Raw genomic sequence first — 17,463 nt, forward strand, 5'->3', positions numbered from 1 at the left:
GATCATGTAAACTTCCCAAGGGGGGCATGAACATAAACCGAATATAAAGATCCTGGTGTTTTAAAAAGGAATTCAGGGACTTCCCTGGTGGCGCAGTGGCTAAGAATCTGCCTACCAATGCAGGGGATACAGGTTCGAGCCCTGGTCCAGGAAGATCCCACATGCCGTGGAGCAACTAAGCCTGTGCGCCACAACTACTGAGCCCGCATGCCACAACTACTGAAGCCCGCATGCCTACAGCCCGTGCTTTGCAACAAGAGAAGCCACTGCAGTGAGAAGCCCGCACACCGCAACGGAGAGTAGCCCCTGCTTGCCGCAACTAGAGAAAGCCTGGGCACAGCAATGAAAACCCAACACAGCCAAAAATAAATAAATAAATAAAAGTAAATTTATAAAAAGAGGAATTCAGCTTACAGAATGATTTACTTATCAAACAAATCAATTGTTAGCAAATTTTCAGGATATATTAGACAGCAGCCTGGTAACCTGTGATGTTCCATCCTTCTGTTGTTAGTTCTCATATTCAGAAGGAAAGGAATGGACTTTGCTGAGCTGCCGAAATCATGGGCACTTGAGGATTTTTTAAAAAATTTATTTTATTGAAGTATAGTTGATTTACAATGTTGTGTTAGTTTCTGCGGTACAGCAAAGTGATTCCGTTATATATACATATATATATATATGTATTAGCACTTGAGGATTATTTTGGAAAATAAGTTGGGTTATCATTTACGGGCTTTACCTCATCAGGAAAATTTGCTTTTGACTATTTTTATTTTAGGGATTAAAATCTGATTTCATTTATACAGTGGAATATTACTTAGCAATTTAGAAAAAGAGGAAGAATGCAAAATGCACACATCACGATGCAAAGTGTCAGAAGCGGTATATGGAGGGAAAGAAGCCACACACAAGAGTATATGCTGTATGATTCTACTCATACAGGATATGCCGTATGAATTCAAGAATGGGCAAAACAAATGTATGGTAATAGAAATAAAAAGCATGGTTGCATCAAAAAAATTAACTCTTTAGGAATAAAATGAACCAAGGACGTGAAAGATATGTTAAAAAAGTGTTGATTTCAAGTAAGAGGGAAGTTGCTTGTGCCTTGTTTCTGTGATCATGCTCCAAAGCTTTCTTGGCTGTTTTATTCAATGTCCAAAATAGACAGAAATCAAGGTGTTTTCAGGTGTGCAAAAATGGTATGCTGTGTGCTTCACAACCTTCTGTGTGGTAAAAGGACTTTTCAGGAGCGAATAATTGATGCACGGACAGAAATCTTACTTTCCTTCTCGTGCACATCTCATACGTGTCTGGTAAATACTCACATGCATTCTTTTTGCATAGGAAAGAAAAAGTCCAAATTCAAAACGTTTAAGAAGTTCTTTGGGAAGAAGAAGAGAAAGGAATCTCCTTCTTCCACAGGAAGTAGCACCTGGAAACAAAGCCAGGCAAAGAATGAGGTCATTGCCATCGAGTCAGGGCCAGTGGGCTACGACTCAGAGGATGAGCTGGAGTAAGTTGCCTTTTCCATCCTTCAGGCTTGTGTGTTCGAAGGGGCAGGAGGGGTCACAGGAGGACCCCAATACTTGGGCTAGTTGTTGTGGTAACTTGGTGGGTTTCTGAGCTTACTTTCCTCCTAGGTAATTCCACTGGAGGTTCTTCGATAGATATGGTGTTTTCTGTCTTTTCATACTTAGGGATGGAGAAAGTTGGAGCGGGGGGTAGGGGAACATTATCAGGTACCCGCTATGTGCCAGGTGTGTATATATTAAAAGTCTAGGGCTTCCCTGGTGGCGCAGTGGTTGAGAGTCCGCCAGCCGATGCAGGGGACACGGGTTCGTGCCCCGGTCCGGGAAAATCCCACATGCTGCGGAGCAGCTGGGTCCGTGAGCCATGGCCGCTGAGCCTGCGCGTCCGCAACCGGAGAGGCCACAACAGTGAGAGGCCTGCGTACAGCAAAAAATAAATAAATAAATTAAAAAGTCTACATAACTATGAAAGAGGAGGTAAGAAATACCATTTTATAAATGAACAAACCAAGCTTTAGAGAAATTTCGGAAAATTTGCCCAATGTCCTACAGCTGAAAGTAGCAAGATTAGGAAGTAATCCCTCATTTAATTTGACTTAAAACTCTTTTGAGGACCTGGATACCATACCAGAAAAATACATCTCTCTAAGCCTGAGTCCTCAGTAACCCAATAAGAAAATTTTCCACTGGAGAGAGAGAGAGGAGTAGGGGGAAGGCTCCTTGCTGTTCAGTCTTAGAAAAATCATCCAAAAATATTGTTAGGAAGAACAGAAACCCATATTTCAATAGGTATGAAATATGGGGAAGTCTAGGGAAGAAATCTGTATTTTTGTAACTTGTACTTCATCAGAATATAGTTATAATACATATGCTTTGGTTATTCCAGCAGTTATTTCTGTGAGTAAAAGGGAAAAACCAAAACCAGATTTGTTGCCATGCCAGGTTTTGTTTCTTTTAAACAACATGGGCTCCTTAATTTGAGGATAAGGCATAATGACCCTGGGATTGGGAGACAGACCGTGCTGAGATGGGGTCCTGTCCCCTCCTTCCTCACCAGTCTCCTTGCCTGTTTCTAAAGGAGTAGAAATTACACTGACCGCTTGGTGGCGCCAAACGACTAAAGAGGAGAGATTTGAGCTTTGTCTTTCAGGTTGTTTTTTTTTTCTGGTGCTGGCTGGGAATAGGAGGCACCCACATGGGACCTTGTGAAGAGTGGAGAGGACGGGCTATACACGCATTTTTAAGGCAGCTCCAAACTCTTGGGGAGCAAGACATCATCGTATAGAATTAATTGCTCACTGTTACATGTCTTCACTGGGCCAGCCCCAAGGACATTATAACACTCGCCTCTACCCACCCAGTCTCTCGACCAGAACACTCAGCGGCCCCACCAGCCAAGGAATAAGAACACAGCAGGGGGGTGAGCTGGGCCGAAATGACCTGTCCACTTGTCCGTCATCTGTCACCAGAGCCCATGGAGAGTGGGGACAGTGCCCCTTTCATCTTTATATTCTCAGCACCTGGCAGGGGCGGGTCTTCAGTTACTGGTGAAAGTTTGCTAGAGTGATGCTAGGAGCGGAAGCTTGGGGTGGAGTTGTGATGACACCTGGTAAGTGCAAATAATGTCCTTAGAGAACAGCGCAGAGGTGAGACAAGAGCTTTCTCTCTTTTTTTCCCAGCTTTATTGAGAGAGATCATTGACATATAATGTTATGGGAGTTTTAAGGTGTACAACGTGTTGATTTAATACGCTTACATGCTGCCACATGATTACCACCATAACATTAGCTAATACCTGCATCATGTCACCTAATTACCGTTTTTTTTTTGTGGTGAGAACATTTAAGATCTACTCTCGTAACAGTTTTCAAGTATATAATACAGTATGATTAACTGTAATCACTGTGCTGTAGATCCCCAGAACTTACTCATCTTATAGCTGGAAGTTTTTACCCTTTGACCAACATGTCCCCATTTCCCCCATCCCCCAGCCCCTGGTAACCACCTTTCTACTCTGTTTCTATGAGTTCGGCTTTTTTAGATTCCACATGGAAGTGAGATCATAGAGTATTTTTTGTTCTCTGTCTGATCTCACTCAAGGTCCATCCATGTTGTTGAAAATGGCAGGATGTCCTCCTTTCTCATGACTAAATAATGTGCTGTTGCATATATGTCCCACGTCTTCTTTATCCATCACCCATTGATGGACACTTCTGTTGTTTCCATGTTTTGGCTATTGTGAATCATGCTGTGATGAACATGGGACTGCAGATATCTCTTCAACATCCTGTTTTCATTTCCTTCAGATAAATACCCAGAAGCAAGATTGCTGGATCATATGGTAGTTCTATTTTAAATTTTTTTGAGGAACCTCCATACTGTTCTCCATAGCGACTGCCCCAACTTACATTCCCACCAACAGTGCAAAAGGGTTCCCTTTTCTCCACATCCTCGATACCACTTATCTCCTGTCATTTTTGTAAAAGCCCTTCTAACAGATCTGAAGCTTTGTCTCCTGTTTTTGATTTGCATTTCTTTGATGATTAGTGGTGTTGAGCTCCTTTTCATGTACCTGTTGGCCGTCTGTTGTCTTCTTTGGAGAAATGTCTATTTAGATCTTCTCATTTATTAATTGGATTGGGTTTTTGCTATTGAGTTGTATGAGTCCTTTAAATATTTTGGATATTAACCCCTTACCAGATATAGATTTGCAAATATTTTCTCCCATTCTGTAAATTGCCTTATCATTTTGTTGATGGTTCCCTTTGCTGTGCAGAAGCTTTTTTTTTAATTATTGAAGTATAGCTGATTTACAGTATCGTGCCACAGAAGCTTTTTAATTTGATGTAGTCCCACTTGTTTGTTTATTTATTTTTTGCGGTATGCGGGCCTCCCACTGTTGTGGCCTCTCCCGTTGTGGAGCACAGGCTCCGGACGCGCAGGCTCAGCGGCCATGGCTCACGGGCCCAGCCGCTCCGTGGCATGTGGGACCCTCCCGGACCGGGGCACGAACCCGCGTCCCCTGCATTGGCAGGCGGACTCAACCACTGCGCCACCAGGGAAGCCCCCACTTGTTTATATTTGCTTTTGTTGCCATTGCTTTTGGTGTCAAATCCAAAAAGTCATTGCCAAGAGCAATGTCAAAGAGCTTACTCCCTATGTTTTCTTCTAGGAGTTTTACGGTTTCAGGTCTTACGTTCAAGTCTTTAATCCATTTTGATTTTTGTGTATGGTATAAGATAGTGGTCCAGTTTCATTCTTTTGCATGGGGCTGTCCAAGTTTTCCCAACACTATTTATTGAAGAGACTGTCCTTTCCCCGTGATATATTCTTGGTTCCTGTGTCATAGAGTAATTGACCGTATAAGAGACAAAAATTTAAAGGTACTCTTTAGCCTCTTTGAAGAGTCCGTGAGCCTTCTAGACTGAGTAGCAACTTGTCATCCATCACCATGGGCAAAAAGGTCCACTTACCAAGGTACATTAAGGCTGACACACCACATGAAACCCTGTGGGTTTAAGAAGTTGATGCCCATGTACTGTGTCAGTGGGGTTATGCTTCTTGAGTCTCTTGATCTATAACAATTTTCCTTCACCCTTCCTGCTTTGTTTCATGTCACTGATCAAATGGAGAATATCCCACATCGGGATTTGCTTGCTTTTGGTATCATTGGACTCATGTCTGTATTCTCTGCATTTCTCGTAGAATGGTAGCTGGATCTCGATATTTAATTAGATTTAGATTCAAGACGGTCCTGGATACTTCCTGTCACATCTCATCACAAGGCACATGCTTTCTGTTTGTCCCACTTCTGGTGATGCTGAGACTGAGCGGTGGGTTCAGGGGGTCTCTCTCAGTGTGATCCATCCACGAACCTTCACCTGATGGTTTTTACACCTGCTGCTGATCATTACTAGATCCATTATTTCATTGTAAAATGGTGGTTTTTCTAATTCGATCGTTCATTCTGCATATGTGCTAGCTAGCATTCGTCTATGCAGAAGACCTTTCCTTCATCAACTCCTTGGTTGCTCTGAAATACAAGTTGTACAGGAAAAGCAGGGTAATGCTTGGTTCTCTTTTTATCCATCTACCTTCAGAGTAATGACCTGGTACCCTAGCAAACTTCCAAAACTGAGTGATGAGTTTTCTTTTTTTCTTTTCTTTTTTTCTTGACTATCATTGTGAATGCATGGATTTTTATATATTTGATGTGCCCTAACCCATGACAGTCTCTGTTCATTTTTATGCTCACACGGTCCCATCCTATTCTACTGAGAGTCACTTCAGATTAGCTCCTGGTTCTTTTGACATGGCCCCATTTGTCTCTGGAAGGTTCTTTGCTTTCTTGCATGATGAGAAATCCCAAGTTAGTTTGTACATTTCCTGCCGTAGACCTGTAATCAGCCATTTCCTTTTAGTGTGAAATGGTTTTTAGCGACCACAGTCTGCCTGCCAGGGCTGATGATTGTTAGTTGGCTGTCATTGCTTCTAGACCTTTCCAGTAGATGTAGCTAGGAAATATGTTTTTTTAAAGAGAAAAATAAATCATTAATTCACTGGTATTTCCAGTTCAAATTTATTTAGACAGACTTGTTGCTTCTTTGATTCTTTGTTTGAATTCACTTTTCTATTTTACTGGAAATCTTGGTTCCTAATGATACTAATAAAATTATTTATTTTCTTCATCATTTAATGTACTTATAATAATCTCATTTCCCCCTTTCCCACCCGGAGGTTACGTACTATAAAGATTGTTCTGCACTGTTTTTTTTAACCAATATTGCTACTAAGACTACCAAGTACAATTTGCTGTCTTTGTGCTTTTTGTTCTTAGAATTTATCCTATTACAGATGTAGAGTCAAAAGTCACTTGGATGTCAAGTTAAAGTCACTTGAAATCATTCTTTTCTCTGTGTTTATGCTGACAACCTGATATAAAATTAGACTTGTTTCCTTTTGTTTGTTTTCTAGTTTTAGAGGCTGATTTCCCTTTTTGTTTGATTTTGTCTTTTAACGATGCAAAATGTTTTCATAGTTTCAAAGACAACATTCTAAGTATAAGTAGAAACCTTGGTACCCTGAGTCTCGTCTTGTTCTATCCTTCCCCTTAAAGGAGACTTTTTTTTTTTTTTCGCGGTATGCGGGCCTCTCACTGTTGTGGCCTCTCCCGTTGTGGAGCACAGGCTCTGGACGCGCAGGCTCAGCGGCCATGGCTCACGGGCCTAGCCGCTCCGCGGCATGTGGGATCTTCCCGGACCGGGGCACGAACCCGTGTCCCCTGCATCGGCAGGCGGACTCTCAACCACTGCGCCACCAGGGAAGCCCTAAAGGAGGCTATTTTTATTCATTGGTTCCTTATCTTTCTATTTTTATTTTTTAAAAATATACGCAAACACACATATGTTTGTATGTGTTCATACCCCCTTTCCCACACAGAGCTAACACAGCACTGTCTGCACTCCGTTTTTATTTTTCACTTATTAGAGTCTGGTGCTACCTGCACACAGGGTTGCCCCTCACCCCTTTGGTCAGCTGCAGAGCCTCTAGTATATCACGTCCCATAGTTTATTCAGGTACCTGCTGAGGGACATGTGGGCTGTTTCCAGTCTTTTGCATCTATAAATGATGCTGTAGTCAATGGCCTTGAGCATATAGCATTTTGTGTCTTTGCAGCGGCCTTTTCACACTGTCTTGAATTCTAGTTACACCCAGAGTAGAGGTGTTTGGGCAGTGATTATGGTTTCCAGAGGGTGTGGCCATGGGCTGCCCGCTGTGGGAGGGCAGCCCAGGTGTGCATATGATCTTTGTGACAACAGCTGCCATTAGCAGGAGGCCCTCCTGGTTCTTTCACTCGGCCTCACTCTCTCCCAGAAATGTGAGGACATTTGTGAGCTGTGGGTTCCCCACTTGCAAACTTACTCTAGCGGCTGGAAGGAAGCTAGAAAACATCACTAACCAACATGGGGCGGGGTCACACCCAGGAGTCCCTAATGCCTCACAAAGGACAGGATGCCCAGGGCTGGGGTGGGGGAAGGGCTGTTGGTGCAGAAGGTGGCAGCGTCTTCGGACAGGCTTTCCTTCCTTCATCATCGTGTCTCAGTCACCTCCTTCCACCTATTGTTCAGGCTGCCAGCGCCGCTAGGAAAATCTGACGATAACTCCCACATCCTCTTAGCACGTTTTGTGAATGTTCTGTGGGTTCAGTTCCAAATTGGAGCCTTGAGCTCGGGGCTGGGGAAGGGGCTGGGATGGTGATGCCAGAAGGGGCCGCCATCTCCGCCCCAGGACCTTGGCACACAGGCTGGGTTGCACAGATCACATCAGGTAATGAGATGAGGATGTGGCTTTGCACATCGCAATTCTTTTCAAACCCAGCCGTGGACGTGTGTGTTTTGGACCACGTTGTAAGGATGCCTCCGTCTGGCAAGCCCTCAGCCTGCTGTGCAAACACGGTCTCCAGCCCACTGAGGGGCTGCATGTTTGCCCACAAGGAAAGACCTCACCCTCCCTGGGCACCCAGGACAGTCTGCACAGCCTGCCAGCCAGCCCAGGCCCCCTGCCAGCCCTTCCTCTCTGCAGGCCTGCTGTCCTAGACCTCACACCTCGTCAGACCTTGGTTTTTCCCTTAACGAAAAGAATTCACATAACCTTCAGATCTGTTAGAAAAATCCCTATTTCTACAAAGCTCCTAATAATTGACCGTGGTATTTGACAGGATGAACCAAAGTCGTAAGCAGTTAAAACAAATAAATGCAGCTGAAGGCTTGTTGTAGCATGTGCCCTTAGCCCCATCCCAAGCCCCCCGGGACCAGCCGAGGGTCACAGTGCTTCTTTCGTCCTAGGGAGTCAAGGGGCACGCTGGGCAGCCGGGCCCTCTCACACGACAGTATTTTCATTCCTGAGTCGGGACAGGACCCTCCTCGGCCGGTGCGGGTCTTTTCCCAAGAAAATGTGTGTGACCGGATTAAAGCTTTGCAGGTAAACGTTTCCCTGTGGCGACACTGGGTACGTATGTCAGGTAGGCATTGGGAAGTCTTAAGATGATTTCTGCTGGGTTTACTTGATCTATTTTAAAGCCCAATTGCATGCACGTTGCAGCTCTCCCAAGACTCACCCAGTTAGTTACAATTGGACCATACCTCATTCTCAGTTATAACCACTCATTTTCAAGATGACAGCGGCAGAGCTGGTGGCAGGCTCGCAGTTCAGTTCCCTGCCCCAGGCAAGGGTGCTGAAAATATCTCTTGAATGAATGAATTGCAGCGGGAGCATTTGTTGAGAAAAGTTGCTGACGAAAACAACAGCAAATGTTCTTTATTCCGATCTAGTTAAAAATACAGTGTAATGTGAAAATGGGGCTGCCACCTCCTCCGGGGGGCCTTCCGGCCAGGCGGGGAGATGATGCTGGCATGAGCTCTGAGGACGACGGTCTGCCCAGGAGCCCCCCAGAGATGTCCTTGCTGCACGACATCGGCCCCGGCACCACCATAAAGGCAAGTGTAGCCTGCACCACCTCGACTCCATCCGCGCCTGCCACATAGGGCTGTCGGGGACTCCGGTGGCCCCTGTGTGTGTTCCCCTTAGACTCCCGTGCTGGTTCATGCTCAATGCAGCCAGGAGGGATTCTAGCCAGGTCACTGGAACCCACTGTCAGGCCTTGGACTGTATTTGTTTTCATTCTTTGAGCAGAAATTCAGGTCTCTTTAGGAGATATGGTTTGGGGAACATTTTCCATGGTGGATAGAGGGCTGATACAATCAACCCTATACCTCGTTTTTCCTGTCTGAGCAGATGACCAGACCGGGCATCTCATCTAAAAGAAGGAAAACGGCTTTGAATCTGTTTTCTGTCATCATGACATTTGGCTGGAGGGAGAAGGGAGTGGTAACATATATGACTTAGTCTAGGCTCCTGCATCTGAGTTTGGGACTCTGAGAACTTGTTAGCTTAGGGGTAGAAATGTGAGGCGTGGCGCTGGTAGACAGGGCAGCAGGGAAAGTTTGACAAGCAGGAGAGGTGTCTCTGACCTCAGCAGGGCGGGGAACTGATCCCAGAAGTCCCCCACCCCCTTTGGAATCCAGGAGGAAGAATTGAACTTTTTTGTGTGTATACCAGCGGTCCCCAGCCTTTTTGGCACCGGGGACTGGTTTCATGGAAGACAGTTTTTCCACGGACCGGGGCCGAGGAGGGGGATGTGGCGGGGTAGGGGAAGTGGGGGATAGTTCCAGCGGTAGTGTGCGCAATGGGGAACAGCAAATGGGGCTTCACTTGGCCACCCACTGCCACTCGCCTCCTGCTGTGTGGCCCGGTTCCTAACTGGCCTTGGACCGGTACCGATCCGCGACCGGGTTGGGGTTGGAGACCCCTAGTGTAAACAATATAGCTCGTGGTGCTGCCATTTTGAGCCCATACAGTGGGCTCAGTGATAAAATCCGTATCATTTATGTTACATGAGTACATAAGTGATGAAACAGCTGATCATTTCCCCCTTGTAGACAAGCCTTGCTGTGGGGTGGATGGAGTTGGAGTCATCCGTGTTACGACCCATTACGTATATAGCCACACCCCTGCCCTGTGTGTCCTTGGAGGGTCCCTGTGCCCTGGTCGAGGGCCATCCTCAGGCAAGTCCTGCAGGTTCCGTGCTGCTCTGAAATATACTCAGCCGTCACTTCCACTCGGACGTTCAGAAGCCCCCCTGCAAAGGCAGGAGGAGGAGTATTTACCTGACTTGTTTGCCGTTGTGGGTTCCCAGAGCCTCACGGATAAAGGCAGAGGAAGAGCTGTGGTGTAGCTGAGAGTGAACACGCCCAGGGTGCGGGTTTCTGCACAGAAGGCCAGAGAATGCCTCTCTCCAGAATTCTGCCCTAGGGTCAACCTGTCCCTGCTTGCTCTGCGAGCAGGTCAGAGGGCAGTAGGGCACCCGCACCTGCTCTCCCACCTCGAGGAGAAAGCAGAGAAGACAAGGAGGAAGATCTGGCCCATTGCCTGGACTCCAAGCCCACCCTGCACCCCTTAGCACCTTAAAATACTGGAGGGGCAAGTGGACAGTCTGATGGCCGTGTTAAGGTGTCATCACCACGTGACATACGCATCTCGGCAGCTCAGTGGCCACAGCCTCAGGAGTGGATGTGACTGTGTGTGTTTCAGGCTGCGTGGTTGGGGGGATGTGTCTGGCGAGCCATTGTTGACTGACTCACCCTCATTCCACCCCACAGTTCTCTGACTCTCCCGGCGTCGTGGTTCTCTGCGTTTAGCTGGGACAGACGGTACAGGAGAGCGGGTAGCTTCTAAATCTGTTAAGGATTAAGGAGTGAGCCCAGCTCCCAAACCCGCAAAGCACTGTGATGCACAAATTCCACAGTCTGCTGACTGGGAGCCACTCCTACTGGGCAGGGCTGACCTTGTCCTTTTCAACACCCCTCCTTTGGTAGTGATGTCATCTTAAAAAAACGTTCTGAGAATTTATCAAGTATTGGGTAGTAGGAACAATCCACTAGCTTCATCGGAAACCAAAATTTGAGCCTTTAAGACTTAAAAACTATCATCTTTATCATCATGGTTTTTGAAGACACAGTGATCATACGTTGTGCCTTGATAGTTTTCTGGGCCCGGGGGGCCGATCGAGAGGGGAAGACAAAGCACCCTTTAAAATGCATTTATGTAACACATGCTATTTGATGTGATGGCACGTTAAACCCCAAAAGGATGGGACTGCAGGCTGTTGGGTTTTTTCCTGTGTGACGCCTTACACGGGCCCACATGCTTGACAGAGAACTTAATGAAGATTATTACGAAGAAAGGTCTTCATTAACAAGTATTTGATGACACTGCCAAGGTGACATTTTCTGACGGGATGAGTTTTTCAGGAAATACACGGAATTATTTTTAAAATCTCATTACCACGTGAGGTAGCGAGTGAGGAAATCTCTTTAGTGATGTTTAAGGTAGAATTACATCTAAGAGGTCCTAATCTAGGTTTCCGACCATTAAGTAGGAAACAAGGGGTCGAGGTGGCAAACTGGCAGGTCTGATTTGCTCTGGGTGACAAGGAAAGACAACGGGGGAGACGGTACAGCTCTGATGGCAAAAGAAGGCGAGGCCTCCTGCTGTGGGTGAGGCCGCGGGCTGGATCCCTCACCTCTGGGTCTGTGTCCTCGGGGAACCTGGGAGACAATTGAATGGGATCAGGGAGGTCAGTGCCTGCCCTGCTTCCCCCAGCCTGCCCGCCACCCCTGCCCTGTGTCTGGGGCCCATTCCCCATGAGCCACCCTCCCCCAGTGGCAGGGCCTCTCTTTTTGAGGACAAATGTGGTAAAGCAGCTGTCTGTCAGGGTGTCCAGGACCCTGTGTCCAGGGTCACCCCACAGAAGCCTCTGAATTCCAGGCTGCTTCCTCAGGGCTCTTTGAGCCATATTTTCCCCCAACAAAGGGCCACTTTTTAGACTCTTAAATCATCCACTTCCAGAATCATCCAGAAGCACAGACTCCAGGAAACTTGGGGGGCTGGGAGCAAGCAATGCAAACGTGAGCTCCAGATGCCGCCAGCCCGCAGATAAAAATGCAGGTCAGCTTTTCCTCCTCCTCCAGACCCCACCCCACCCCATCAGTGGTTGCTTCACTGATCAGAGACGGAACTTGGTTCTCCTCGATCGGGAAGGTGTTGGTGTTTCCAGGCCCCAAGGACTCTCAGGACGACAGCTCAGAGAGAAGCGAGAGTCTGGTTCCCTATAGGGAAGACCAGCCGTGACGGCCAGTGCAGGGTTGTCTGGGGACAGAGGCCCTTGTCCAGTGTCAGGGACATTCAGCTCCTCCCGAGGCCCCCAGCCTCAGGGTCAGAGTGAACCATCCGCTCAGGCAGTGCAAATGCAGGGGGAGCCAAGTGGAGAGTAGGCAGGGAATGTTTGTCCTTTGGGTTTATAGAGGGGTGACCCAAGGCCCACATTGTCACAGAAGGAGAATTCGTCCTCATTGGTGGAGTCACTGCGTTTGCAAAGCAGCTCATCTTATCTGCTCTCCTGAGTCCCAGGCAGTAAGAAAAATAAAACCCCAAATCTCACCAAGTGTGGATATCCACTGTCCCTCCAGACAGGGGTGAAAATGACGATTTTGTATGATTGTGAAATGGACCCATCCTGCTGTGACCTTATAAGGAGGACTCTCTGGGGAAGGTGTCTCCCGTCCAATCGCAGGGGGCCTCCTGAGTCATCAGCTACAGCAGTGAGAGCCAAAGCCACAGGCACGGAGGGAGTCGTGGCCAGGTGTCCTGTGGTTTATTTTCAAAATAATCTTTCCTGTTTTATTCCCGTAAGAACCCCGATCGCTAAAGCCACAGAACTAAAAGAGATTATGTTCACTTAGAACCATTTTTCCTCTCATTTTGGTGATTGTCTTCTCCCCATCGACAGGAATAAGCTTTGTACTTGCACTGGAAAATACAAGGGACTTTATGTTAACCGGGAAAATGCGTTCCTCTGCAGCGGGTGGTCCCCGCGTCAGTGGCGCGCTTGCGAACAGCGTCTTCCTTCCGTTTCCTCCTCTAGTTTGGTGGGGGAGGCTGCTGGGCACGTGCTCCTGTGTGGCCCAGGGTTGTGGGAAAGACCCTGAGCGAGATGCACCCGGGCCCCTGGGAGCCCCTCACTCCTGTGTCTTCTTGTCACCGCTTCCTTCCTGAGGAGGGCATTTACTAAATCATCGTGCGGTGCGTAAAAGTATGGTCTCAGGTTAAAATGTAAGCAGCGCACCACCTCACACCCATTCCGATGGCTACTGTTAAAAAGAAAAAAAAGAAAACAGAAAATAACAAGTGTTGGAGAGAGAACATGAAGACAGATGTTGGTACCCTGTGCCCTGTCGGTGGGATTGTAAAATGGTGCAGCCACTGTGGAAATCAGTATGCCTCGAAAAATTAAACATAAAATCACCTTATGATCTAGCCATTTCATTTCTGGGTATGGACCCAAAAGAACTGAAAGCAGTTTCTCGCAGAGATATTTGTACACCCACGTTCGTAGCAGCATTACACATAGTAGTTAAAGCGTGAAAGCAGCCCAGGTGTCTTGGGCTGGATGAGTGAACACACAAAGTGTGGTATATACCCACAGTGGAATATTACTCAGCCTTGAAAAGGAAGGAAATTCTGACACAGGCTACAAGACGGATGAACCTCAGACATCACGCTAAGTGAACTGAGCCAGGCACGAAAGGACGAGTATTGTACGATTCCACTTATACGAGGTACTTAGTCAAGTTCATAGCGACAGAAAGCAGAAGGGTGGGTGCCGTGGCTTGGGGGAGAGGGATCGGGGACTTAGTGTTTAATGGGCATGGAGCTTTAGTTTTACAAGAGGAAAAGTTCTGGAGGTGGTGGGTGGTGAAGGATGCACAATGACATGAATGTATTTAATACCAATGAACTGTACACTTAAACGTGGTTAAGACGCTTAGTAAAAGAAACTGGAAAATAAAACACTTCGGGAAAAAGTGTGAACTTGACCCTAATATTGAGCACCATGCTGGAACAGAAAGCTGTGTTTGTTTGCAGGTGGCAGGGTTGTCACTAAAGCCCCGCCCCTCCCAAGGTCTCCCTCTGCACCTTGCTCCCCCGGGTGCGCGGTGGGTGCCTGTCTGCTACTTTATGCTGATAAGTGTCTTTGCAGGAGAACCCGGTGTTACCATCACTCTTCCACGTGACTCCCCCCAACCCCTTCCTCCCAGGCGACACTTTTGCCCTTTGCTGCCTTTCAGTTACTTCCTGCCGAGGTATGAACTAGTAAAATATTTGAGACTTAACAGGGGTAACTTACAGCCAGATGGTCCCAAGAGAAGGCGTGAAGATACAGAACCCTAGAGTGAGCAATGATGGGATGCTGAGAGCAGGGCTTGGCATGGGCTGTGCCCCAGCCTGTGAAATCACACCCTTGAGCCACCCCCCATGGCTTCCAGAGACAGGGCCAAGCCTGCCTCCGCCCTTGGAGGAATTGGGCTGGTCGGTGTCATGGGAGAAAGGAGCACTTGTCTGAAGCACCTGTGCAGCTGCCGTGGGTGGGCGAAGGCAGAGTTACTGGCTACAGAGCACCTAGGACTCAGGTTCTTGGAAATGAGTGATGGGCCTGCAGGGTTTGGCTCGACACTTCAAACCCCCAGCCCAGAGATGAGCCCGGTGAAAGGGGAGGTTGATGTGCCGGCTGTACTGTTTCCTCGGGGAAGCTGACGGCCTGGCCTGTGTGTTCCTTGTGTCCTGAAGGTCTGTGTGGTTTCCTCGTCCCGGCCACAGTCTCCTGACCAGCTCTTCTCCAGGCAAGTGAGCGACGCCTCCGTCTCCCCCAGGACCTCGGACGGCAGCGTGGCCCCCGTGGCTGATTTCGATTATCCCCCAGAATTCTCCTCCTGCCTGGACAACTCTGCGGCCAAGCACAAGCTCCTGGTGAAACCCCGCAACCAGCGGTGCAGCAAAATGCGGCGTCTGTCCTCGGTAACCAGGCAGGGGCAGGGTGGGCGGGTCCCCCCCGAAGTGCCGAGCTGGTCCAGGGTAACTTCTCAACACCCCACCATCTTGTCTTGAGGGAAGGAGGGAGGGGATGTTGGTCTACGAGCATCTCTTTCTCAGCCCCGTCATTCTCTGTGGCCAGGCGGACCCCACAGCCCGCTTCTCAGCTCCTCTGGGGATGACCACTGGGCAGTGGAGAAGGTGACAACCCTACATGGACCTCGAGCCCCTGGTCCCCCCCCCCCCGCCACGAGGGCTGTGGGACCATGACCATGCCGCAGGAGCTGGGGGTGCTCATGGTTTCAACCTAACTCAGATATGTCCCTCCCGTCCTAAGCACTCATTCATTCAGTCTTCATTCTGCAACGCTTGCCAAGAACCTGCTCTGCGCCTTGCGTCCCCTACCTTCCCACTGTCTTCCGTGTGATGTCCACACTGCGGGCCGGGGGCCCTGCCCACCTCCTTCCATTCTCACTCAGCACGCTGTGGCCTCCCTTCTGCTTCTGGCACTCACCAAGCTGCCTCCCACCCCAGGCCTTGGGACCGGCTGTGTCCCCTGCTCAGTCCTTGGGGGATGGGTTCCGAGGCCCTCCCCAAAGGGGCTCCCCAGGAACGTCCTGTGGAAAGCAGCCCACCTGCCCATCACCCTGGGCACTTTCTCCACGGCACTGGCTATACACGGACGTGACCTTTGTAAATGGAGGTGCTCACTTGTTTATTGCCAGTCTTCCGTGAGCAGACTGTACTTCTAGCCCTGGGGCGACACTAGTCACAGAGCTGACATTGCGTGGACATTAGCTGAACGCGTGAATGGATGAACAAACGCGTGAATGACCAAGGGAGAAGCTGAACAGCTAGAATGGACACTGCCTGGGGCGAGGACCTACTTAGCAGCACAGGGGTGGTGCCCCTGTAAGGACAGACCCCTCCTTGGCGTGCTGCCCGGGCAGTCATCAGCTCGTCCCTCTGGGAGCTGAGAACTCGCTCGTGCAGTGCGACCAGGGGCTCGAGGTCCATGTAGGGTTGTCACCTTCTCTGCTGCCCAGTGGTGCCTGCAATGCCTCATCCCCAGAGGAGCTGAGAAGCGGGCTGTGGGGTCCGCCTGGCTGCAGAGAATGACGGGGCTGAGAAGGAGATGCTCGTAGACCAAAAATCCCATCTTGCACAGGAAAACGAGCAAACAAAAAACCTTGGCTGTCAAGATTGTGCTATTTATTACAAGTTTGAAAAACATATTCAGGGCTGCATTTGGCTGGACCCGTCTGCCCCCGCCAAAGCAGGGATTGGGGAAGAGGAACGCACGGAAGGCCAGCTTAGGTTTTGGTTGTCTCAGCATGTTTGTTACCCTGCTGCTCAGAACCGTGCCCCGTCGTGGCTCTGGCGCAGTAGAAGTGGAACGCCCGTAAATGTGTATACTGACATCTCACCACCCCAGCTGGTCCTCATCCCAACCCAGGCAGTGCCAGGAGAGGCAATATTATTAACTCTGCTCTGTCGGGAGCAGCGTGATTAGATGACTAGCCTGAGGTCGCCTGGCTGGCAGAGCTGCCAACAAGTCCCGGGTGTCAGAAACAGATGCTTCCTCTCCACACCGGCACTGCCCATCGTGCCCATCCTCTGCCCATAGATGATGTGCATGCTGCCCAGAGACACTTTCTTTCTGGCGAGAGGAGGGTGATGAGCAGGCAGCCATGCTAGAGTCTCCATCTGGGTGCGGGCTGAGCAGTGGATCCCCTGCTTCCAGTTCCTCGGGAGGGTTCCAGGGGGTGAAGCTGCTCTGAGGGCCCAGAGCGGGAGGCAAGGTGTGGGTGGCGGAGGTGGAGCGGGTATCCGCATCCTTCCTGCTGTCCTGGCCAGAGAGCCCAGGCTCGGGTAGGTGCCGCTTCGTTCCCTGCAGAGCCTCTGCTCAGCATCGGGGGGGGGGGGCACCCTCTGGAGCGCACGCTCCGTGCCAGCCTTCCTTCTGCCGGCCTCCCACCGTAACCCCTCGGAGCTGCCAGTGGCTCCAGCTGGATGTGCTCAAGCCAGGCCCGCGCCTCAGCTTTGTGCTGACCTAATGTGGGTTCCAGCCACCGTCCTAAAGGGGTTTCCACATCGAGGATTTCCTGGAGTAACAAAAGGCCAGTCACACCTTAGGAACCTGCAGCTTTTGAAAATTCTTCTGGGGATTTCACATCTTCCCCTTTTGGAATCCAGGGGAATAGGGTTGTGCATCTTGGCAAAGGTAGCTTAGGTGTCGTCACAAACATCCCAGTTATGTTGTGTTAGCAAGCAGATGCCAGCTGGAAAATGTTAAAACAACAACAACAACAATAACCTATTGCAAACACTTCTCTGGGTGTTTGCTAAAAAGAAGGAAGGAGGGCACTGCCCTTGTGCAGAAGCCTGGGTGACTCTATAAAGTCTAAAGACAGGTCTGAAATCAGGAACTTTTCAAAAA

The 17,463-nt window shown here is 48.9% G+C and overlaps 1 protein-coding gene across 9 annotated transcripts in view; it reads left to right on the forward strand.

Moving 5' to 3' along the window:
* The window catches only part of CRACDL (CRACD like), a 121,667-nt gene that overhangs the window by 81,445 nt on the left and 22,759 nt on the right, over window positions 1-17,463 (forward strand). For 5 of the 9 annotated variants that reach the window (XR_003437650.1, XM_027128875.1, XM_027128872.1 and 2 more), the window contains 4 exons: window positions 1,351-1,519; window positions 8,381-8,516; window positions 8,867-9,031; window positions 14,781-15,008. Coding sequence is in view for 8 of the 9 variants with exons in the window: in XM_027128875.1 (XP_026984676.1) it covers window positions 1,351-1,519; window positions 8,381-8,516; window positions 8,867-9,031; window positions 14,781-15,008 (698 nt within the window). In the remaining variant the exon portion in view is untranslated. Of the gene's footprint in view, window positions 1-1,350; window positions 1,520-1,975; window positions 2,956-8,380; window positions 8,517-8,866; window positions 9,032-12,078; window positions 14,297-14,780; window positions 15,009-17,463 lie in introns of those variants that run through there. The other 4 variants (XM_027128877.1, XM_027128876.1, XM_027128874.1 and 1 more) reach the window with 4 other exon arrangements.

Source organism: Aethalodelphis obliquidens, unplaced genomic scaffold, assembly GCF_003676395.1.
Source record: "Aethalodelphis obliquidens isolate GAN/ISIS:26980383/991018 unplaced genomic scaffold, ASM367639v1 scaffold35, whole genome shotgun sequence".
NCBI classification, from domain to species: Eukaryota; Metazoa; Chordata; class Mammalia; order Artiodactyla; family Delphinidae; genus Aethalodelphis; species Aethalodelphis obliquidens.